Genomic DNA, 25,935 nt, shown 5'->3' with positions numbered 1-25,935 from the left:
CAAACTCTTCCAACCTAAAAGGGACAAAGAGGATTTGGATCAAGAGAGGCTCATGGAAGAAACAGAAAGGACATAAAAAGCTACATCTCCTCTTTTTAACAAGGACAGAAGAAAGCAATGGACAAAACGGTGAACATCTGCCTACTTAACTTCAGCCAGACAAAATCAGATGCAGAAAATATGTGCGCATTAAAATAATAAATGACACAAAAATACAAATTAGATGCAAGAGAATTCAACCAAGCAAGTCTTTAATCAATTTAGGTCACTACAGTAAGTATCCTTTTTTTCAAATATTTCTCACAATGTTACATATTACCTACCCTTGGGTTATTCAGTCTTACTGTCTAATTATAAAAGTTTACAATGTTTGCTTGGAGGGCAAAGCAAAAAGAGAAAAGTATTCTCTGATCCCTCAGGGCACAAGAATATATCATTTGCCCATGGATGGTCTGTTCACAGAGACTTCTCGTTTCAACTGTTATCATACAGGTTTCAACTGTTATCATACAGAAGCGTCTTGAAGGAAGTGGTCAGCCGTGGCTCATCAAATGCCAAACAAATCTTGTTAGTGATGAAATCGTTTGCTCATTCAAATACAACTGCAGGATTTCCATCAGCTCTTTTTCTTTTATTTATTCCTTTTGAAACAACCATGGGAAATCATAGCTACAGGGAGGTAACAAAATAGTGTATAAATTGTAATACCTATTCTCTGTGAAATTAAAAGTGTCTATATACAACATATCATAAATACCTAGGGGGAAAAAAAGATTAGAAAAATACAGACCAAACTGTTAACAATGGTTATTTCTGGAGCTGGGACTGAAGTGATAATTATTCCTTCTTAAGCTTTTCCTCAATTCCACAGTTATCACTGAGGATCTCCAGAATCCAGCCCTGTGTTGCTATTGCAGCTGAGAAAAAATTGCTTTATTTTTCATATACTAAGGAAGATGAGCTACTTGATGGTTGTCCAGGACAACTGCCCTCATCCTAGGCCCCAGAAACCACTCAGCGCTGGGACATGGGGTCTGTATGGCTCAAGAGATTCTCCAACCTGCACCTCCAAACATTGACATCATCCTCATATGGAACGACCTTGAGAGAGAAGCTTTTTGAAATTTTTTTCAAGAAAAATGAGATACTGTTTCTCATGTGAAAAAAATAAGAAACTCTTATATTAGTCTTTGTAAATCAAGAGAATCACTCAGATCCTAGACAGTAACTCATACCTAGGACTCAACCAGAGATGTTCAATATCAGTTTCATTAAATTTAAAGCCATTCTTTGACACCTGCTATTGCAAGTCTCAGAATAAGCATACACACAAGCATGACTTCTGTAGAAAGTTAAAGCTGTCTATACAATTTTTGGCATATTTGTGGTTTATCTTTCTGAGGTCTGAATATGCTGAGAGAACACAGGGTCAGTTCCACCAAAAGTCAGGTTACTGGACTCCATAATACCTGAAAGACCTCAGAAGGCCCATGACCCTGGTTAGCTTTGGCCATTGTCTTTTTCCCTCATCTTGACATCCAACCAATAACCAAGTCCCATTCTTCACTGCTCCTCCTGAACACCTCCAGAATCCACTCTTCCCTACAAATTCACTCCTACCCCTTGGTCCAGACCAACATTCATCTCTCATTTGCATCACCTTGCCCACCCTGGCCTTGACTGGTGCCCCTAACTCTACACTTTAACCTTCCCAATCCAGTCTTCCCATGACCTCAAGCCTGAGCATACCACTTCTCAGCATGTTACCCTTCGTGATTTCTAACTACCTTTAAACTAAAGTCCTGATTCCTTGACAGGACCTAGAAAACCCATCAGGATCTGCCTCATATTCCATACCATACATCCCCCCACCACCACCCCAATCTTCATTTCCCTGGCAGACCTGGGCTCTGCCATGCTCAGCTGTTTGACTTCTTGTTGCTGAATTTTCCATGATCTCTCCCTGTGTTTCTCATGGTTAGAATTTACATCCCATAGTCCCCTTTGCCTGACTAACCCCTACTAATCCTTTGGGCCTCAGGTTTGATGTTACCTGCTCAAGAGAAACCTCCCTAATGTTCTTGGCAGGGTTGGATACTCCTTTTCTGAATCCCATAGTGACCCTGGGATGAAACTGTCCATTTACTCTCTCTATAACTTCTTCGTGCCCACAGACTGTCTTGTTACTCTTATTCTCTCAACACTTCACACAAAGGCAGGCGTTTGATGAATACTGATTTGGGAAGAAACAATATTAATCAAGTACTCTTGGTTTCTCAGGTTACTAAATTTAGACTATCTAGACTTCAACCCTTGACATGGACATTTGGGATTTTTCTTTTATCTCTCTTCTCTATTCACTATTCTCTCTTCTTTCCTCCTCCTCCTCCTCCTCTTTATTCTCATTCTCTCTCTCTCTCTCTCTCTCTCTCTCTCTCTCTCTCTCTCTCTCTCTCTCTCTCTCTCTCCACCTCCCCTCCCTTCCCTTTTTTTTTTTTTTTTTGCAGTTCTGGGGTTAGGACCCAGGCATCATGCATGATAGGCAAACACTCTACCACTGAGCAACACTCTCCAATCTTAGATCTTTGGGATTTTATTAGTTCAGTCATAAAACTATTTGGAATTCTCCCTCCTTTCCTTTTTCTCTTACCTAAAGAAAAAAAATAAGGGGGGAATAATTATTGAAGGTTTTGTATCAAAACTTCTTATTGGAATACTGTTCTTACACTTTCCTGAGATTATATTTTAGTCATTCCAGTCATGAAGAAGTCTGAAACTGCACAAATGCTGTGGCCATACTGTGAGACATAAAATAGAAGAAACACTTCAAAGGCTTTTGGTTTCCTTCTTTATCCAACTGCTAATTAGGGAGAAAATATTGAGATGTACAGGGTACTGGTCATTAAAAAAAAAACCCTCAATTTTTTGACCCAATACCCAGTTTATTCTTTTGAGACCAGAACAGATGGCCTCTCCACCTTCCAGGTAATAAAGTAACCCAATGGACACCTCCCTTGTCATTTGCTTGCACTATTTTTCTACCCATGAACTTTGAGAAGAAAGACAAGATAGTACTTCTTCCCAACAGACAATTCTTCTGTTTCTACTCCTCTCCATTCCTCCATCTTCTCACACAAAAGGTTACACCTTTCAGCAACAACTGTCTTTTATCTCAGGTCTGGAGACTGCTGTCTTAGGTGTGGTGAGAATTCGCACTCTGTGTTACAAACTATTAGTGATTATTGTTGTATTGCTGCTCCTGTTGCTTTTTAAGAAGGGAGAGTGGGATCTTTGCTTTCCTGTGGAAAATTTGAGAGTTTGCACCAATATTTGTGCTTTTAAGAAAACTAGAACAAGCGAAGAGACGATTTCTTTCTTTGTACTTTTGCTGCCATTTCGTAGGGGACATTTCTCCCCTCCTCTTTGCTCCTCCATCCCTCCCACCTCCCTTCTTTTCTTTCTTTCTTTCTCTCTTTATCCTTTATGCTCATAATAAAAATTTGGGTTAATTAATAGGGATTTACATAGACCTATTGCTTCAAAAATCATACTCCCAGTGAATTTATGTAACATCAGCTTACAAAACAAATGGTGATTTTGATGTTGTTCTTCTCTGCATGTAGAAATCAAGCATCAGGATTAGATTTCCAGCCATTTTGATGGCTGAAGTTTATAATTATCAGAGCAACGTATTTAGATGTCTATTCTTAGTCCATCCACATCTTACCAGTCTAATAGCTACTTCAAAAAAGAGGTGTGTGTCTTATAGGGATGCCAAATGTTCAAATATGGAACCTTTATGAAGTTAATAAAATTGCTTTGTTTTCAAATTATTTCCTATTCCTTGAAGTTTATATTCAGTCATTTGAAGTCTGTGTAATTAAGGAAGTTATTAACTGAGCTTAAGCTCATTTAAAGGAACCACACACTTTTCATCTTCTCATTCATCTTGGACTTCAATTTCTTCCCAACCATACTCAATTCCACCCAGCTGTAAGGTAATTTTCTTTGATGGAAGGGATGGAAGCAAAATTAGATTTGTGTAGCTCTATGGCCCCTTTCCCTGCTAATTAATTTCCTCATTTGCATTCTTCTCTTTGCTTATCATTTTTCTATTCAGAACTTCAGCCTCCTCTAGGACAGTCTCATGTTTCTGTGCCATATTTATATCTGCTTTGTATTTTCATTTTTCTTCCATCTTCTTTTCCTCATATGTCTTTTCTTGTCACCTAAATCTCACATACCCGAAGAAGGACAGACCCTTTCTTCAATTGTAATCCTGCCTCTTCAGGAGTCTCTGTGCTCAAAACAAAGCCTGTCTTACCAAAAGGCCATACAACTTGAAGCTCAAGCTAAGTAATATATCTTGTTCCCAAAAACTGTTTTTGTTTTCATTTTTGGAAGCTAGTAGGAGCATTGATTATTCACATCCACAGAAATCAGGATGTCTGGATGCTTGGATTCTTCTCCCCCAAGTTATGAATGTGATTCCAAATAAGATGTCTTGTTTGAATTTCCACAAGAAGGAGATATTTGGAAGCACAGAGACAGGAAGCACTAGGCATTCAGAGTGCATTATATTGTTCCATATTGCTTTCATCTCCATAACATTTTAAATTTTAAGTTGAAGCCTTTAAAAATATATATATATGAGGGCTGGGGATGTAACTCAGTGGTTGGTCCAGCGCCTGTCTAGCATGCACAAGTTCTTGGGTTCAATCCTCACAGCACACAAAAATAAAATAATGAGATGAAAAACCAGTTTGGGTTGACTATACCACAAGACAATGCACAATGCCCTTAACTTTTTTCTAAAACTTTGCTTTAATTTTTCCTCACGTTTTTTTTTACCCGCAAAAGAGATGCAGGTACTTTAAGAGTGTATTTCTGGAAAACTACATTTGAGCTGCAGCCAAGACGAAGGCATTGCTAAGGGACTCCGTTACCCTGGGATACTAATTAACTCCAAATATTGCATATAAATTAAGCCAGCAGCTACTTAAAGAAACAGCTTACAGAAGAGAAAAAAAATTAAAGATGTTTAAAAGACTAATATTGTCTTTGACTATAGAAAAAGACATCAGGGGTAAGGAAGAATCACTTTTCTCTTCACCCCAGCCTTCTATTCTTTTTCTAGTAGCTTCCATCTTTTCTCTTGACATTGGTTTTCCTTTCACCACTATGGCAGGTGTTACATATTGGATAGCATGACTAAGAAAAGGTCTCTTGCCACAGGGCCCTTCTTTCTCTTGTCTCTCTTTCTTATGGTAAAAATGATTAATGTGAGCTCTGCCTCTTAAAATTTTAAGTGCACAACACAGTATTGTTAACTATAGGCACTATGTTGCAGGTCTCTAGAAGCTATTTATTTTGCACAATTTAAACTTTATACCACTTGACTAACACCTCCCCATTTGTCCCTCCCCCAGTTCCTGGCTACCGCTGTTCCACCTCTGCTTCTATGAGCTTGAATATTTTAGACATTTCATATAATTAGAATCATGCAGTATTTACCCTGTGACTAGCTTATTTCACCTAGCATGCTGTTCTCTAAGTTCATCCACATTATTAATAGTTTTCCTTCCTTTAAGACTAAATCATAGTCAATTTATATCTATACCACCTTTCATTTATCCAAATGTTTAAACCAGTTGGTACATAAATCTACTATGATATAAGTCAGCTCTTATTTTAATAGATGGGTGTCCCAAAAAAGGCTGCAGAGACACTTCTGCTTCTGCCTACACTCGCATGAATGTCATCCTCATGGAAAAACAAAACTAAGTGTCTATTATTGTGACTTCATTATACTAGAGTTTGAACTTTACAACAAGTTAACGCTACAGATTGAGTAAGTAGTCCCAGACATTAGTAACCATCAGTGTCACCCATGTGTTGTTGCTAAATTAGGTAAAACTATTACATATTTGCTATAAACAAGAATACAGACAGCAATGCCCCCCATGCCTACTTACTTAACCTGAGGAACACTTATAATAAGAGGCTGCTTTCAGAAAAAGAGAACATCCTTTCTGCAATATCAGGATGGCTCTGCTCATGAAATTACAAATCACTTTTAAGTGTCATGGTTCTGAATGATATTTTTTAAAATCCAACCTTTAGCCACCCTGTCAATGGCTAACTTCTATTTGTTTCTACAAAACTTTTCATTTCTATCAGTTTCACACATTGGTTTACCTCTCTGGACAAAAAGTTGAAATTACTGAATGAAGCCTTCTTGTGAACCATTTATCATTCAAGAATGGATTCTAGGAAATTTTTTGCTATTATTAGTTCCTTAGTGATGATACTTAAATTTATATGGAAGGAAAGAACTTGTGTGAAAGAGAAATTAGTAAGGCATCATTCATCATTCATTCAACAAAGACAGAAGCACAAATGCTCCTTCACCAAGCAGCTATTTCCTTACACTCTTGGTTTTAAAGAAGGATTCTGCAATGTTACTGTTCCCTCTGAAGTATGTGAAAAGGGCACATGTCACATGGTTTTAAGTCCAAGAAAGTTCTCATGCTGATTCTTCCTGGATATAACTTTGGGTAACTGGTTCACATCTCTGCTTCAGTTCCATCTTTGGTCAAATGAAAACAGTAGCTATGTGGAATGCCTGTAACTAGCTTGACATAGTAGAACAGGCTCATTGAATACAACCAAGTTCTCCATAGTAATATTATTGTTACTAACCTTTATCCTTCCATGGAAATGAGTCAATCTCTACCCCCAAAATTCAACTAACTACAAGTCCCAAATGCCCAGATTCAAATAGGGTAATTTTAATATCCTATTTTGGTATAGGGCAGGGAATCATATTCCAAAGCAAATGAAAAATGATCTGAACAGTTACTTTATCATTCCCATGATGAGATGTCCTGAGAGAAGCTGGTTTCCCATGAGTTCCACTGTGTACAAGGGATCTGGGTGCTGATCCTGCTTCTACCACAGAATGTATGTTTTTATAATAAAGCCAAAAAAGTACCAATGGTGGTCCACTCTCTCCATAGCCAATACCACAGATGTGGAAAATAAATACTCTGAATTATTCATAGTAGTAGTCATGCAAGCACAAAGCCAAATGGCAGAGATTTCTTCCTCATTTCTTTTTGGCAAAGTCAAATAGTACACAAAAAGAATATCTCATAATGATAAACATGTAAGACGTTCTTGGACTTAATGACACTATTTAAGAGAGCAAACATACATTAAAAGTCAATTTAATGTATTACTTCTGATGCATTTTTTTCCTTGCCAAGAATAAGAATAAAACAAAAGATGAAAACAATAAAACTAGGAAACTGAAGTACACAAAGCTAGATACGTACAAATCTACATGTACTCCTAATGGGCTGAGATCTTTCTTATTCATTCTCAGCTGACGCTGGTTTTGATACAAATGCAGGATGTACCATAGCCCCCAAGCCTACAATCTCAGGTAGGTAGAGTGTGATTATGAGAAGTTATTCTTTGTTAAGATTTCAATTTCAAAGTCGAGCATGCCTTGGTGGCTACAATCATCACACTTAATGCAAGTAATCCAAGTCAAGGAAAAGACAGTGGAAAAATACAAAATATTTACCCTACCTAATCCAGCTATTTCTACTGAACAACATTATGTTGTGTATGTATAAATTGTAGCCCATTGTTACAGGAAGTTCACTACAGAATAACCAAACACTGTGTGTTACATTTAGTTTACAGCATGCCTTTTCTGCTCAGTGCAAGAAAAATCTACTACCCAGCAGGTCTAGAACTGACGGCCTGATAGCAGCAATGCAATAGAAGTTGTTGTTTTTCCTTCTTCTTTCTTCTTCTTCTTCTTCTTCTCCCCCAAAATAAAAACAAAATTACAACATCATTGAATGTCCCAATTAAACCCAAGTCCAATTCAAAATTCATCTTCAGAACTGTCAGCTAAGAGCATTACTCGATCTTGCATGCTGTTGAATTCTCTCTGCTAGAGAAAGAAAACAGAAACACATTAAACTCTCTCTGCCACAGAACAAAGCTGAGAAACAGGCCCACTTTAAAAGACACACTAACCAATGAAGCGAGGCAGCAGCTGCAGCAGCTAATCCAAACCACTGGGCACGTCAACACCGTTCGTGCACCATTAAACCCTATGTGCTTTATTAAGCAAATTAGGTAAGCAAAGAATGTTCTGAAACTGATTAGGTTTTGCTCTCGTTGGTTCCATACCTTTCTTTTATGCCTTTTGAAGCCATTTCTCCTTTGGCGATTCATAACCTTAATGCTGTAGAGTGCCCCCAAGATGAACAAGGCTCCAGCTATCCCCACTCCTACAGGAACCAGCATCCCAGACATGTAGCCAGCCTGCATAGAAAAGGAAACACACATTAGGATGCTGAACAGACCACAGCCCTGGGTTCCTCATTTCTGCTGATGGCAGCAGGATTTTAGAGGCTTTGAGTTCTCTGCTCTGTTATCAAATAAGACAGAATCTAAGGGAAAAAAAGTGCTTTCTAAAGAGAAGGCAACAGAGAGAGGTATGACTATTTTGGGATATTTCAAATACTTAGAAGTGAAGTATTGAAATCAGTCGGCCAGATCTAGTGGCCCCTCCAGCCACGTGCTTATGCACATTTGTCAACAGAAATGACAGAAATATAATTTGTATTAAAGATGGATAAAGGGAGCTTCTGAGAATGCCAGGACTATTAAAATGCTATAAATTGGAAACAGCCTGAGTGGAGCTTCAAGGGGGTTGGAGTGTCCTCTGGAATACTGTGTTCCTTGGAGGGTAAAAGAAGAGCCTTGGCAGCAACGATATTCTTTCTCTCTCTCTCTCCCTCCCTCCCTCCCTCCCTTCTGCATTACAGCAAGAAAGGAAAGCTCAAAGTGCTTGTGAGTGAGCAGAATGTGAGAGTGGCTAGAAACAACAGGGAAGAAAAGAGCCTGCCGAGATAGGAGGGGTGTGAGATGTTACAGAAAAGGCAAAAAGGGTCGAGGAGAAAGCATGTACATAAGATGGATGGATTCACTTCTATGAATGGGATAATCTGCTCAGTGGACAAGACTGATGCCAAGGGTGGGGGGAGAATTCTGAGTGTTCCCAGCCCCAGAGAAAGGCACTGGCAGAAGGGGCACAAAGATCCCTACCAACAGCCTTGACACCTCCAAAAGATCCTGGAGGTATCAAACCTATGCATGTCCCAAGACCATCAAGAGTTACTCTAGACACTTTGGTTCTAAAAGAGCAGAGAGATCCCCATATATCCCTGGGCTTGAGTAAATAGCTCAGGATCCACCCACGCTCAGGGAAAGCCCATCATAATACACAGGACCCCTGCATGATGGCAAATAAAACGCCCACGGGCTACGGGTATGTACTAACCTAGAGAGCCTTCAGGGGAAAACCCAGATGTAGGGTTGTCTCCCTAGAAACTTATCTAAACAAAATATGTAAATTTTTTTGCAGGGCACAGTGGAATATGCCTATAATCCCAACAGCTCCAGAGGCTAAGGCAAGAGATCTGGAGCTCAAAGCCAGCATCAGCAACTCAGCAAGGCATTACATAACTCAGTGAGACCCTGTCTCTAAATAAAATACAATATAGGGCTGGGGATGAGGCTCAGTGATTGAGTGCCCCTGAGTTCAACCCATGGTACCCCCCCAAAAAAAATTTTTTTTAAACTATAAAAAGTACTTTAGGTAAGTCTTATGTGGAGGAGGGGGATCTATTCAATTATCTGACTATTTCTTTAATTTTTAATATAGCACAAACTATTTTTATTATCTTTCAGTATAAGCAAAAAACAGAGATGCACAGAAAAAAAATTTCCTAAAGGACTGGTCTGTGCCATTGGGGCCCTTTCCTAACATTTCTAGCTACAAATCCAAGGTAGACAAGCACCTCTTCTTGTGCTCAGCCAACTCCCTCACTGGTTCTGCCTTTCAAAGTCTTAAGTTAGGACAAAATATGGAAATTTTTCCATTAATTTGAGAACAATAGCATTTTTTCATCAGCATACTAAGTATCTTTCCTCAAGAAACAAAGCCCAGTCAGTTTTTCAACAAATTAATATGCTTTGTAGAAGCCCAAACTTTTTCCAAAATTCTTCCAGATCTGCTTAAGGCTTATTTAAAACACTCTGTAATTTTCCATGTAGGAAAACACTGGACAAAAGAAAAATTGGGGTGCTCTCACCATAAATGTGAGAAACCCAGTCGACTAGACTTTTCAGAGCTATGAACGATATTCGGCCTTTTGGAAGGTCAACTTGAGCAACCCCTGCATGGGTCTCCACCAGCTATGGAACTTAACCCCACTCCACCAACCTGAACACTCCAAAACACACCACTCCTTATTCTTATTGACACATTTGGACTTCTTGTTTCTAGAGTTTTAAATCATGCAGATTCCACAAGAATTCACTGAATCTCTCTTTTTTGTACTCCTTCCTTTCTTTTTCTTTTTTTTTTTCTTTTCCGGTAACATCTGCCTTGCTTTCAAATGACAAGAAAATTACAAGATGGAAGCAAAGCAATCCATTGTCTTCAAATATAATTCAAATGTTTTTTGAAAACTGAGTAATAAGAGGAAGCAAGCTCTTCTTTTAGAATTGCCTCTTATTTCTTTAAAAAATGAAAATTAATAAGATGGCATATACACATGTTTTAAGTTATAAATTGTGACTAGTACCTTCTGCTTGTTCAAAATTATTGGATGTGTATGTGACTCCAGAAATGACACCCTGAGAGGGATGCAATTCCACTGAAGGATTATTTCAACCAAGAAGGCATCACCTGAATCTAATCACAAGGAAACAGCCAACAAACCTAAAATGAAGAATATTCTATTTTTTTTTTTTAAAATGACTGTTCTTTTAAAATACCAGAATCATCAAAGATAAAATATGTCTACAAAATGTTTCAGATGAAAGAAAACTAAAGAAACATGACAATGAAATATGTTATATAATCCAAGACTAAATCTTGTACTAGAGGAGAAAAAATGCTTTCATACAGGCATTTAGGATCTATTGAAAAAACTGAAATGTAGATGTCAGATGACATAAGAGTACTATATCACTGATACAGGGAATGAAGCTAATAACTGTGCTAAGATTGACTAACAAAGTATTTCTATTCTTAGGAACTGAGGTATTTAATAGTAAATAGATCATGATATAAGTAACTTGTCCTTAAATGGTTCACAAAAAGGGTGTGGGTGCCACAGGTGACAAATCAAATGGGGAAAATATCAACAATAGGTGCACCTAAATAAACGGTGGTAGGGATGTTCTTTGTACTATTCTTCCTCTTATAGCTTGCCCACAAATTTTAAATTATTTCCAAATAAAGTTTAAAATTTTTTTAAGTAGATTATAGTCAAAATATGACTAGAAATACTTGTTTTTATTTATTTGGCTTTGGGATTTGGGGTTTCTATTTGAAGTTTATGAGAAAAGCATCCTCCCTTCTTAGGCAAATAGATTTGTTGGGGAATTTCCATTGTCAAGAAAGCTCTAAGAAAACCAGATGACACATGGTACTGTGTCTAGCCTGCTAGATTGGGACAGTGCCCTTAGGATTTGGATGCAACTGTGGTTCTCCAACTTGAGCATGCAGTAGCGTCACCTGTCAGACTTGCTAAAACACAGATTGTTGGGCCCTATTCCCAGGATTTCTGACGCAGAGGGTCTAGGGTGGGTCTGATAATTTGCTTATCTAACAAGCTCCCACATGATGCTGATGCCACTGGTCCAGACCACACGGGAGAATCACTGCTCTGAAGTCTCATCTGGGCCGTTCATCTTCTGAATGCCTTTCTAAAGCTAGAAGAAACAGAACGGTCTTGGTGACATCCACAACAGGGCTGATATTTATTACACAATTAAAATAGATACTGCGACTTCAGTTTGGAAAATGCCACTTATATGTTGAAAAGATATATCAATAGGTAGCCAAGGTAAGATTTGTCTAACAAGCATCATTAACTTGGATATTTAACCCAAAAGGTTAAGGTTATTGAGTGTTATTGTCCCTCAATGTCCATTTTTCTTCTTCTATCCCTATAAGGTTTCCAATTTGGGACTTGGTACAAAATAAAGACACTGTTCCTTGGCTTCCATGAAGCTTGGTATGGCCAGGTGATAAACTTCACCAAGAAGATATGTTCATGGCTTGGGAAAATTCCAAGACATGTTCTTTTAAGAGGGAGCTGAATTCCATCTAGAGACAAGATGTTGCTGAAGGAAATAAAGACATTGGAAGGGTTGGCCTCAATTCCCGTGCAAATTTTTTAGCCTGATACACAAATAAATGTCAACCACTTCTTTCTATTATCAAGGGACATTTTTGGTGGTATTGTGGGAACTGGATTAGGGTTTCCCTCTTGACACCAGAAGCACTGGGGCTAGTGTTTTGTTTTGGTTTAGATAGCCTTGTGTAGAAGTAACTCTTCTAAAGAGAACAATGCTTATTTGTACATTCTAGAATGTTCCAGATCCACTAAAAAAAAAAAAAAAGACTGATGTTCTGGTGAATTTAGACTCATTGAATTCTGGCCCTCAATGCTCATACCCTAATTTGTAACCATAGGGCTCTATTTTCCTGAAATGCTGAAAAATACAGCATTTACTTCACTGTCAGTGTTTCCTACTGAGACTGGTTACATCAACTGTGGTTCATTCTCACTGTGCAATAAAGCACATCTGTCACTAATGATGTAGTCAGAAATACTTGATTGCATGGGATATATACAATGAACTCATTGCAAGTTAAAACTATAAAGATTATGTATATGTGTGTACAGCATGTTGTAAAAAGAACACACACACAAATGCATTTAAAAATGTCTGGAGGAATATAGCAAAATGTTAATAAATAATGATCATCTTAAAGTAGTATTCTCTTTTATTTTCCTTCTTGCTTTTTTACTTCTCTTAAAATTTCTAAAATAAGCATGTTATTTTTTAAATATTTTTGGATGTTGATGGAACTTTATTTTATTCATTTATTTATATGTGGTGCTGAGAATCGAACCCAGTGCCTCACACATGCTAGGCAAGCACTCTACCACTGAGCCACAACCCCAGTCCCATAAGCATGTTATTTTAATGTAAAAACTTTGTAATATAAATTTTTAAACGGAGGAAGACCCTTTATCCACCATCCTTTAAGAATGACAGAGAGCCTTAATTTGTCCTTTTAAGAGGAAGAAGTAAGTTGGGTTCAGTGGTACCCACCTGTAATCCCAGCAGCTCAGGAGGATGAGGTAGGAGATCAAGAGTTCAAAGCCAGCCTCAGCAAAATCGAGGCATTAAGTAACTCAGTGAGACCTTATATCTAATAAAATACAAAACAAGGCTGGGGATATGGCTTAGTGGTCGAGTACACCTGAGTTCAATCCCCGGTTCAAAAAAAAAGAAGTAGTATTGTTAACCTCCCTTTTTTCTTTTTATTTCTAGCTAGAATATGTACATAGCCAAATTAGAACTGCCACCCAAGAACATAAGGTGACCTTGGGAATGAAGGTCAGAAACAGTGGAGCATCAGACGGCAGCAGCTTGAGTCCCTGTCGCTATGTCAATCCAAATTAACCTTTGATTATTATCTCCAGATTAATAAATAAGAAACAAACATCTATCTTGGCTAAGCTGTTGTCCTTGGGGGTTGTCCTCACTCATAGCTGATCTAAGTCCTAACTAATATGGAAAGACTAAACAACAACAAAAGGGGCAATTCAGAACTTTTGAAAACACCACCCTTTCTAGAGCCCAGTTAACTAATAGAGAATCAATACTGGAACAATTGATAAAGCTTAACCAAGAGGGTGTCCTGGCTTGGCTGAAGAGCCAAGTTAAATATGTAGTTTAGAATTCAGTTCTAAGGGATTCTGAGACTTTCATTAAAGAGACAATAGTTATGCCCTCAAATTCTGAAGATGATGACTAACAAGACTTTTATAGATGGTAGATGAAGAAGGGAGGAAGGAGATGCATACATTGTATATACATATGAATGGACACATCAGATGAGCAATAAATATTTCAAGTATGGAGGACAGAGGGATATGGGGAAGATCAGAATGAGTCCATCCAAAAAGAAATAAAAAGACAAAGACATAGACATTAAATATGATCACCATTGTTGGAGGCTTAAGTTTTCTTCTTCCAATTTTTTAAATTAAGACATAATAAATAAATGCTAGAGAAGAAATTGAAGAGGGCTGGAGAAACTTCAAAATAAGCCAGAAAACAAGGGGCCACATATCAAATTGTTTCTCTTGATGGAAAGGGTCAGCAAGAAAGTGCCAGTCTTTTGAGTCAAGATAAGAATAAAGGGTTCATAGGAAGAAACAATAGAAACTTTCTCTAAAGTTGCACAGATTTTTAAAGGTAGTGTTAAATACACACACACACGCAGGTATTAAATTTTGCAATATCAAATTTCATATGGGTCACATACCAAAATTAATTTCTTGGTTGTTTGTTTTGTTTTTGTTTTTGTTTGGTTGGTCCCTACCCCCGCCGCCATACTCAGGAATTGAATCTAGAGGTACTTAACACTAAGCCACATCCCCAGCCCTTTTTAAATTTTATTTTTATTTTTTTATTTTGAGACAGGGTCTCACTAACTCACTTAGAGCCTTGCTAAGTTGCTGAGACTGGCTATGAGCTTGCAATCCCCCTGACTCAGCTTCCTGAGTCACTGGATTATAGGCATACACCACTGCGCCCAGCCAAATTAATTTCTTAAGACAATTTTTTGTCCTTTTTTATAGCTCAGAGGGATATTTTCTATAGAAAAAAAAATGGTATTTGGATTCCTAGCCTGTTTACTAGTCTTTGAATCATATTTCCCCCTGAACAATAATAAGAAGTGCTACCAATATAAATATATCCAATTCTACACTTTTGAATTTTTCTTCACCCAAATCATGCTCAGTCTGTACAACTGGGATCCATTACAAATACCAAACTGGTCCCCCCTGACCTCAGCAGCCTTAAAGTTTTCAACATCATTTTTAACATAAACAAACACGTAACAGTCTCAGCTATGTATATGTAAATTATACTGAAAAACAGAAACATAATAGTGAGAATTAACCTAGTTATATCATTTTAATCGCAACTGAATATTTTTTCTCCTTTAACATTGAGTATAGCAAAATAAATAGTATAATTTAAATATGGGAAAATGATCCAAATAATAAAAATATATGAAATGCCACAAATGAAAACCTATTGAGACTAGAGAACTGGAGGTAACTCAATATCTGATATTGTAAAGATTTCCATTTAACCAAAACCCCCAGTTAAGTCTGAGCTAGGCTATGATAATAGAATCTGACAGAGGCTTACACCAAGGAATTCAAGACTCTATCAATATTTTTATGAGCAATTCCAGTTTAAAATTAAGAAGTAATCAAAAGTGAAAACTTGGAGAGCATTGAAAATCAAAAGAAAATGAAAATATGAACCTGGAAAGAAGTTAATATTGTCAATCTCCATGTCAGCAGAATTGATACAAAATAGGAAAATATTTTTCCATAGTTGGCCATCCAGACAGGTCAGCTTATTAACACTTGATGAGGAGCAGCACTATAATAAACTACACACATAGTGTAGATTCTTGTCACGTCACACTGGGACAGTAAAGGCCAAACCGAATTGGATTACACTGCTGAAACTCCCTAGAAGAAACTCTACCTGGATATGTCAAGAATATTTTTCAGCTGAACATACAAACTAAGGTATATTCTTATCCCTTATAAAGCCACCTTCAAAGACTAAGGTGTCTCCTGGGTTCTACAGGAAGGAAACTGAAGGAAGGGTCTTTCCTGCTGGGCACCTGGAGGAGGCCTTGTATCTCTGGAATCAAATAAGGAAGCTCTCAGATATTTTGTTTCACAAAACCTTGTGCCCTTCAAGATAAGTCCAAAGAAAGAAGAGATTTTTCTTACCTTATCTTTTAGTTTCTCCATCCAGCTTCTCACTAGGAAAAAAATAAGAGAATAAAATGTTACTAGCTGTCTTTTACTTAGATTTCATAATATTCAGTTAATTGGACACACTGAAGGGATTTGGGGTCTAAAATACAATATGTCAACAATAGTAACATAATGACAATAATGGTCTTATTTTTATGCCTACTTATTCAGAAATACAGCAGAGAAAACAACCCTTCAGTCATTACTAAGTGAACAATGATTTTTGCTTGCTAAATAGTTTTTCTAATATTAATGACTACTTTGAGTTTGGGGATGTCTGGAGAAAAAGAAAGGAAGTCACCTTTACAGTATCACATTCACTTTTTTCTCTGACATTTTTCCTTTAGCCTTATTTCTTATCTTTCTTTGTTTTTAAGCTCTAAGATAATGTGGCACTTGGATCAATGTCAGAGAACAGAAGATATGGGGCAACCAGGGTGGCCTGGCTGTGGCTCCAAAGAGTCAAAACTGCAGTCGCAGTTGAAGATGCAAGAATCTGATCAAAGGCAAGAACAAGAAGTATTTCTGAAACACATGCAGCTTGTGAACTGTACCATGCTATAGCAACATAACCACTATGACTAATAAGAATAATAATCAAGTAATATTTATGAAAGCCAACTGGAAAGGACTGCATCAACTATGAAATTATACATAGATCATAATTACGATATGGATCATAATTACAAAATATGCCAAGAGTAGAAAGAAGCACCGATCAAAATAAAGATGTGTTGAAACAGCCATGTTAAGGGTGGTTTGAGGTGGAAACCTTTTAAACTTAATTGCCTTCAATATTAAAATAATGTTCCAACACTGAATAAATATTCATTTTTTGAAATATTTTTATTAGTGAGGATTCATTTTTAAAGCACCAAAAAAGAGAAAAAAGACAAACACATCTTCATTTTTACCTTTATTATCAAGAAAGAGAATTTAGTTTAAAATTTTTTCAGATTTCCTTGAACTTTCTTTCATCTCTGGGACCTTTCCTTATAGAACCAGATAGTAAATACCTTAGGTTTTATGTGCATATCGTCTGTCACAACTACTCAGTTCTGTTGCTGTAGTATGAAAGCAGACATAGATGTTATATAAATAAATGGGTCTGGCTATGTTCCAGTAAACTTTATTTATAGATAATGAAATTCAAATTTCATGTAATTTTTATCTGTCATGAACATTTTTCTTTGGTTTTTCTCAACCATATTAAAATGTAAAAAGCTCTCTTTGCTCACCAACCATATAAAACAGTAGACAAGCTAGAGTTGCCCATGGATCATCATTTGCTGGCCCTGGCATAGATATACTCAACTGAAGAAGCTGGCATCTCTATTTACAATGTGACTCCAGTAATAACACATCTGACACTACTTACGGCAGCTGACTCGTGTATATGGCTTTGTACCTTACAAAGCACGTCACGTATATCGCATCATTTGACCAGCAAACTGACAAGCATGAGAATCAGATAAGACTATGCTCAGGGAAAAGAAGGGGAAACTGAGGCTGAGAGAAGCTAAGAGATTCATCCACAGTTTTTCATTGCTGTGATTAAATACCTGACAAGAACAACTGAAAAGAGGAAAAATTTATTTTAACTCCTGGAATCAGAGGTCTCATTCTATATGCGGCAGACTCCATTGCTCTGGGCCCAAGGTGAGGCAGAACATCATGGGGGAAGGGCGTAGCAGAGAGAGCTGTCTTCTCAAGGCAGCAAGGAAGTAGAGAGAGAGAGGTGGGAAGGGGCCACAAGGAAGATGCACCCTCCTAGGGCACGCCCCCAGGGACCTACCTCCTCCAGCCATACCCACCTGCCTACAGTTACCCCAGTCAGACCATTCAAATTGATCAGGTTACAGCTTTCAATCTAATAATTTTACCTCTGAATAGTCCTGTATTAACACACGAGCTCTTGGGGGACACCTCATACCAAATCATAACAGTTACCCAGTGAATAGTCACTGAAATTCAAGCCTGACTTAACAATCCAGGAGCAAGACTTCTCTACTACCCATTTCTTTGGGTGCTAACATCACTCTTGCCCTCTCTCAGTTTGAAAATGTGGACGAAACTTTGGCTCTTCCCCTTCCCCCAGTTCTTGGCTTCAATCTCTCTGGTAAAGGTCCTTGTCAAGACCTCTCAGCCTTTTCCTTCCCTCACAACTCCACAGGTCACAACTGGGATTCAGACAAAGAGGATGGTGATCAATCAGGATAAGATCAGGGTCATGGGAAGGACAGAAGGAGCAAGTCCCTGGAACTCGAGAATGAGTTCAGGGGTTAGTGATTCCTAGAGTGGGTCCATGAAGAAATGAAGCCCACCACTGATTCACTGAATGACTTTGGAGGAACCAGTGAACCTGTAGACCCTTAGCTTCCTCATATACGAAATGAAGATGGCAACAGATGTCTTGAAACATTGTTGTGAAAATCAAAAAATAACGTGCAAACTTTAGTACAGAACTTGACACAGAATGATGGGAAAACAAAAATAAGAATTCTAGGGCAGGAAGGAAAGAAGAAAGACATATTAGTATTATGTTAATATACCTCAGTTATGCCCAAGACATATTTAAATTAAAACAAGAGAATATTTCCAATTCATTCAGCCATTCAACAAATACTTGTTATGCACAATGTGTTCGACCAGGCACTGTGCTGTATACTGGGTCAGTAGAAATTAAGGGACCTAATTCCAGGGAGGAAAGGGTTAGGCCATCAAGTCAGTGATGAGAGTGGATGACAAGAAGAAACAAAGGAACTGAAAGAGTGAGGGATAGAGCAAGAAAGACAACTATTGGGATTCAAGGCAGAACCCCAACTTCAAGAAAGATGTTTGGGATCAGGGAGTAGGGTGGTTATTATAAAGGGAAGGTGAGAGCAGGCTTGCTGGTGTGAGCATGTGCTGATGTGGAGGAGCCAAGCTGGGGCAGGCTGACTCACTACAGGGATAGAGTAGGACAAGGGTGCCCAGAGGAGAGCAAAAGAGGCACAGATAACTGGGCTCATCAAAACAGGCCTGCCCTGGAAACTGCCCATATTCAGCTTCTTAGAGTCAATTTCATGGAGTCTTGCTTTGGATGATTCTCTAAGGAAGTAATTCTCCACTGGGGACAAGAAGGCGCATCAGAACAGGAAGTTCCTAGGTGTCCAGGTAATTTGAAAGAGGATGTTCAATGGATCTAATTCTGTAATTTGTAATAGAGAAAAGAAAGGCAAAATCTTCTTGGCTGGTGAGGGGGTAAAGCACAGAGGATAATGAGCAAGTATTTTCATAGGTATGGATCTAAAAAGATTGAGAAGCACAATTCTTAGAGTATGATTAGAGAAATGACTAATTAGAGATTAAAGATTGGTTGTATTTCCCCAACTAAGAATGTGAGGCCCCTGGGACCATGCCTTGCCCTTCTCAGGTATCTTCCAGGGTCCTCAGCATGGTATGGATACTCAAGTGCTTAATAAACATTTTTTCTTCTTTCAACAATATTAATCGCTTTTAAGTGAGTTCACAATATTTGTGTAATCATGATATCTTTCATAAGGATTCTGTAAACTGTCTCCAGCAAAAGGTGCAAGGTAGAATAAAAATTAAGCTTAAAAATGATCATTTTAAACTTAAGGAATATAAATTGATGAAGGAGTGCAAAGGCAAGGAGAGAGAAAGTTGGGGGAAAAAAGAAGAGAAAATCAGAAAGAAAAATGTTCAATTAAAAGACAATTATTTATAAAGAGGAGAACCAACAACTGTGTTTTTTTTAAAAAAAAGAGTAAAAAACATCACATGGGTGAAAAGAGTATAAATTGAAATAGCTTTTTAGAGATGTGAAAGTAAGGGGAAGATTTGCAATCAATATCATAAAAGACTTTTACAAAGTTTATATGTTTTATTTAAAGCTCCTGTTATAAAAGAAATGTATCTCAAACAATCAATCATGGGTATGCAGAAAAATTTTGTTTAAATGATATTCACTGCAAGTTTTATAGTAGGAAAGAGAATATAAACAAATGATATCAATATCCAACAACAGAGGATTAGTTTAAAAACTCAAGGGGAAACAAAACCTTAGGCTATGAAATAGTCTAAGAGTGAAATAGTATATGAAAATAAAATTATTTTGAAGTTGATCATGGGGTTGGGAATGTAGCTCACTGACAGAGGGCTTATCTAGCATGTGGGAGACTTTGGGTTCAATCCCTAGCACAGAAAAAAAAAATGAAGAAGCTGATCAGGAATACTATAGATGTGATTCCCAAAAAATCAATTTCTATGACAAAACAAGAAAAGAAAACAAAATCATTTCAAAATAATTAAGAGCCCAAGTTTGTAGATAAAACTATGTGGGTTGGGGTGTGGCTCAGTGGTAGAGTATGTGCTTAGTACATGTGAAGTCCTGGGTAAAATTCCCAGCACACACACACAAAAAAAAGTTATGTGTATGATTAGAATGATGCACTTCAAACTATTAACTGAATTAAATAACAGTAGTAGAATTATGAGTGATTTTTCTTTCATCCCTTATATTTTTAGGATGTGCCAAATTACATATGATTTCTTATTATTTTTAAATTAAGAGGAACACATTTCTTTAAAACTCACAAAATTCTGTAAAATTCTGCAAACTGAAGTTAGTAGTAGATTGCTGATAGAGAGGAACATGAGAAATTGAGCCCTTTCCACTTGGCTAATTTCTTAGCCCGCAGCTATAGATTCTAATCCCACTGGTTCTGGCTTATTTTCTTTCTTGAAATTCTATCTAATGCAAATTCAAAAAGACCAATATAATGAGGTCTCTGGCCTTCTTCAAGTAGGGAGAGTTACACTGAAAAAAAGGTAGGCACCGATAAAGGTTACACTCAACAAGTCCAAAGCTAATATCACGCTCAGTGGTGAAGTGAAGGCTTTTCCTCTAAGATTAAGCAAGAGTAAGACGAGGGTGCCCACACTTGCCCTTTCTATTCTACATAGTACTGGAAGTCCTAGCCAGAATAATTAGGCCAAAAAAAAAGAAATTAAAAATATGCATCTTGGAAAGAAATAAGTCAAATGGGAAAATAATAAGTTTAAAATACATTATCCTATCTATAGAAAATCCCAAAAATTCCACACCAAAAAAAAAATCCTTAGAACTTATAAATGGATTCAGTAAAGTTACAAGATAAAAAAAAATCAACATTTTAAAATCCATAGCATTGGGCTGGGGATGTGGCTCAAGCGGTAGCGCGCTCGCCTGGCATGCGTGCGGCCCGGGTTCGATCCTCAGCACCACATACAAACAAAGATGTTGTGTCCGCCGAAAACTGAAAAATAAATATTAAAAATTCTCCCTCTCTCTCTCTCTCTCTCTCTCTCTCTCTAAAAAAAAAAAATCCATAGCATTGCTACATGGTAACAAAAAAACTACCTGAAAAAGAAATCAGAAGAACAATCCCATTTACAATAGCTATTAAAAAATTAAAAATACTTAGGAATAAATTTAACCTAGGAGGTAAAAGTTCTGTTTACTAAAAGAAATGAGAGAAGACACAAATAAATGGAAAGATATCCTGTATTAGTAGGTTGGAAGAATTTTAATATTGCTATAATGTTCAGACAGCCCAAAGTAATCCATAGATTCACTGCAATCACTATCAAAATTCCAATAACAATGTTCACAGACATAGAAAAAGAATCATAAAAGAATACAAAGACCCTGAATAACTAAAGCAATCTTGAGCAAAAATAACAAACCCAGAGGGATCACACTATCTGACTTCAAAATATACTACATTCATAGTGATCAGAACAGCATAGTAGTGACATTAAAACAGACCCATGGGACAACAGGATAAACAAGAGAGCACATAAAACAGTCCACACATATTTGGTCAACTGATTTTCAACAAAAGTGCCAAGAACACACAATGGGAGTAAGGATAGTCTCTTCAAAAAAAATGGCATTGGGAAAACAGTATATCCCCATGTAGAAAAATGAAATTAGACTCTCCTCTAACACTATATAAAAATTCAAAATGGGTTAAAGACTTAAACTTAATCATTTGACCCAGTTATCCCACTCCTTGGTTTATACCCAAAGGACTTAAAAATCAGCATACTGTAGCGATGCAGCCACATCTATGTTTATAGCAGCTCAATTCACAATAGCCAAGATATGGAACCAATCTAGGTGCCCTTCAACAGATGAATGGACAAAGAATATGTGGTATATATACACAATGGACGATTACTCAGCTATAAAGAAGAATGAAATTATGGCACTTGCCAGTAAATGGATGGAAGTGGAAAGTATCAAGCTAAGTGAAATAAGCCAGTCCCAAAAAACCAAAGGCCAAATGTTCTCTCTGATACATGGATGCTAACCCACAACAAGGGAGGGTAGGAAGAGGAAGAATAGAAAGAAGTTTATTGGTTTAGACAAAGGGAAATGAAGGGAAAGGAGTGCGGATGGGAGTAGGAAAAATAGTAAAATGAATCAGACACAGATTTCCTATCCTCATATATGAATACACAACCAGTGTAATTCCACATCATGTACAACCACAAGAACGGGATCCTAAGTGGAATGGGTTTTACTCCATGTATGTTTTATGTGTCAAAATAAACTCTACTGTTATTTATATCTAAAAACATTAAATAATAAAAAAATTTAAAGACTTAAACTTAAGACTTAAATTGTAAAACTACTGGAATAAAAAACAAAGGGGGAAAGCTTAATGACATTGTGCTGGGCAATGAAAGATTTTTTAAAATATGACTCCAAAAAGCATAAGTAACAAAAGCAAAAACAGACCAATGAGATTATACCAAACCCAAAAGTTTCTGTACAACCACAGAAACAGCTAACAGAGTAAAAAAAGACAATCTAGAGAAAGGGAGAAAACATTTGTAAAACATTTATCTAGTAAAGGGTAAATATCTAAAACATATAAGGAGCTCTACTCAAGAGCAAGAACATAAATAACCCAACCTAAAAATGGACAAAAGACCTGAATAGGCATTTCTCAAAAGAAAACATACATAGGCCAACAGGTATATGGAAAAAAAATGTTCAACATCACTAATTTCATTAGTCCATTACTATACCAGTTTGTATAACAAAATGTCTGAGGCTGGTAGCTTATGTAGAGTAGAGAAGGGGGAAGCAGGGAGAGAAGGGAAGAGAGGGAGGACATACTGGGGACTAAAATGAAACAAACTGTATTCAATGCATGTGTGATTATGTCAAAATGAACCCCACTATTATATGTAGCTTTAATGCTCCAGTTACAAAAGGGAAAAAAAAAAAAAGAGGTTTATGTTGGTTCACAGTTCTGATCCCCGGTCAAGGGCATGTGTCTGGTGATGGCCTTCTTGCTTGCAGAGTCTTGAGGTTGTACAGGATGTCACATGTCAAGAAACACACAGCAAGAGACAAGGAATACACACGTATGTGACTCTTCTGATCTCTCTGTTCTTGTAAAGCTACCAGTATGGGATCATCATGGAGACTCCACCCCAGTGACAGTGTTAGTCCTATTTACCGGCCAAAGGCCCCATCTCCAGACACCATCATGGGATTAAGTTTCCCCCTTTTGAAAACCTCACAATGGGGATTAAATTTCACCCCATGAACCCTTGTGGGACACACTCAAACCCTTCCAAACCATAGCATTCATCATCAGAGTAATACAAATTAAAACCATATGAGATATCACCTCACACCTATTAGGATGGCAGTCATGAACAAGACCCAGGATAAAAAGTGTTGGTGAAGACGTGGAGAAAAGGGAATCCTTGCACACTGTTGGTGGGGATATAAATCAATATGGCCACTGTGGAAAACAGTAGGGAGCATCCCCAAAGACTAAATATAGAACCACCACATGATCCAGCAGTTCCACTACTGGGTACATATCCAAGGGAAATAAAATCAGAACATCCAAGAGACACCAGCACTGCCCTGCTCATCACAGCATTCCTCACAGTAGCGAACACATGGAATTCACCTGCATCTCCCATGGAGGAATGGATAAAAAAAAAATGTGGTAAATATTCACAAAGGAAACCCATTGCACCTTAAAATAAAAGGAGGGGAAGAGGAAGAGGGGGAGGGAAGGAGGAAGAGGAGGGAAGGAGGGGGAGGAGGGGAGAGGAGGAAGACGAGGGGGAGGAGGGAGAGGAAGAGGAAGGGGAGGAGGGGGAGGAAGGGGAGGAAGGGGGAGGAGGAAGAGGAGGGAGAAGAAGGGGGGAGGAGGAAGAAGAGGGGGAGGAGGAAGAAGAGGGGGAGGAGGAATTCCAGCTATTTGCAACAACATAAGAACCTGGCAGACATTATTTTGAGAAATAAGCCAGGCACAGAGAAAGAAATAAAGCATGACCTCACTTATACGTGGAATCTGAAAAAAACTGAACTCACAGATGCAGAGGGGAGCAAGTGGTTACCAGAGGCTGGAGAGGGGCATGGCCAGAGTTAGGTGACATAGTGGTCTAAGGATATAAAATATCAGCTAGATAAAAGGAGAGAAAGCCCAAGAGATTTATTATACAAGTATCCCAAACTGCTTATTAATAATATTTTTAATTTTCCTTTACTTTCAATAACAGAGTTTTATGGACTCTACTTATCCCAAACATGCATAAATTCCTTTTCACAAAGGGGGCAAGGGATAAGAGCCAGAGGAGATTCAGGATTTTTCTGAGCTAATAATTAAGATTTGTTGAGCACTTCACAAAATTTTTACAAGTATTATTATACCTATTTGACAAAGAAAATGAAGCTGAAGTGCTGAAATCACCCAGCTAAAAAGTAGCTGGGCTAGAATAGGAAGTCAATTGGGGGCACTGGCTAACCTGTTACTCTGACTTTTCATTATTTTCTCCCTCCTATCCCCTCTCTGCCTCTGGGTGTGTGTCATCTTCTGCCTATGTCTCCTGTCTTCTGTTTCTGTACAGTATCTTGCAAATTGTGTCTTTCTTTCTCTTCCTCCCTTTTTCTCAGGCTGTATGTGAGTGTCTATCTTGTTAGTTGGCTCTGTTGTTTCTCTCTCTCTCTCTCTCTCTCTCTCTCTCTCTCTCTCTCTCTCTCTCTTATATGTCTATCTCAATCAAAGAGAATAAACAGGATTTTTGAGGTCCATTTTAGCCCACAAATTTTTCTGACTCAGTCCTACTTGCCAGGATTGCAGCACCAAGATCAGCACTGGGCACCAACCCATTGAATGGCAGAAATCCTTGGGGAGACTCAAAACTCAGGATGAACAGCACTGAAGATACTGAGCATGGGGTCAGAGACATAGTGCTGCTGTCAACAAGAAGACAGTACAAAAATAGGAACAGATTCCGAGGGAGATGATCGTAAGGTTTATTTCAAATATGTGGAGTTTAAAGAACCTGCACTATATCCTTATAAGTGTGTTTGTTGGTGGCTTAGATGTGGATATGAAGAAACATAGGCTGAAGACTAAGGTTTAAGTTTCCATCAATCTCCCTAGTATGCAAAGTATATATTAGCTAGGATTCTCCAGAGAAGCAAAACCAACAGGTTACACACAAACAAAGAGGGATGGAAAGTTGTGAGGGATTGGCTTACCTGATTCTGAAGGCAGAGACATCCCAAGATCTGTCATCTGCAAGCTGGAGACCCAGGAGAACCAATGGTTTAAATCCAGTCTTGTCCAAAGACCTAAGAACCAGGAGGTTCCATGGTATAGTTCAGTCTGAAAACCCCTACAGGTTTGGGTCCCAGGAAAAGCTTGCAGTCTGCTGGGCAGGAGAAATTCCCCCTTACTCAGCACTTTTGTGCTATCTGGGCTTTCAACAGATTGTATCAGAGCCACCTATTTTAGGGAGAGCAATCTGATTCACCCAGTTTATGATTTGAATATCAATCTTATCCAAAAACACCCTAACAGAAAGTCCCAGAATAATGCTTAATCAAATGTCTGAGTACTCTGTGGCCCAGTCAAGCTGACACATAAAATTAATC

General features: G+C 37.9%; 1 protein-coding gene across 1 annotated transcript in view; it reads right to left on the bottom strand.

Moving 5' to 3' along the window:
* Positions 1-234: 234 nt before the first annotated feature.
* The window catches only part of Armh4 (armadillo like helical domain containing 4), a 128,095-nt gene continuing 102,394 nt past the window's right edge, over positions 235-25,935 (bottom strand). The window contains exons 6-8 of the mRNA XM_046461820.2: positions 15,945-15,976; positions 8,212-8,346; positions 235-7,969 (exon numbers count right to left, since the gene is read on the bottom strand). Of these exons, the coding sequence (XP_046317776.1) occupies positions 7,901-7,969; positions 8,212-8,346; positions 15,945-15,976 (236 nt within the window). The 3' untranslated portion in view covers positions 235-7,900. The remainder of the gene's footprint in view (positions 7,970-8,211; positions 8,347-15,944; positions 15,977-25,935) is intronic.

This window comes from Marmota monax, unplaced genomic scaffold, assembly GCF_021218885.2.
Source record: "Marmota monax isolate L192 unplaced genomic scaffold, Marmota_monax_Labrador192_F-V1.1 WCK01_AAM20220418_F8-fsc00001, whole genome shotgun sequence".
NCBI classification, from domain to species: domain Eukaryota; kingdom Metazoa; phylum Chordata; class Mammalia; order Rodentia; family Sciuridae; genus Marmota; species Marmota monax.
This window is presented reverse-complemented; position numbering and strand designations above follow the sequence as displayed.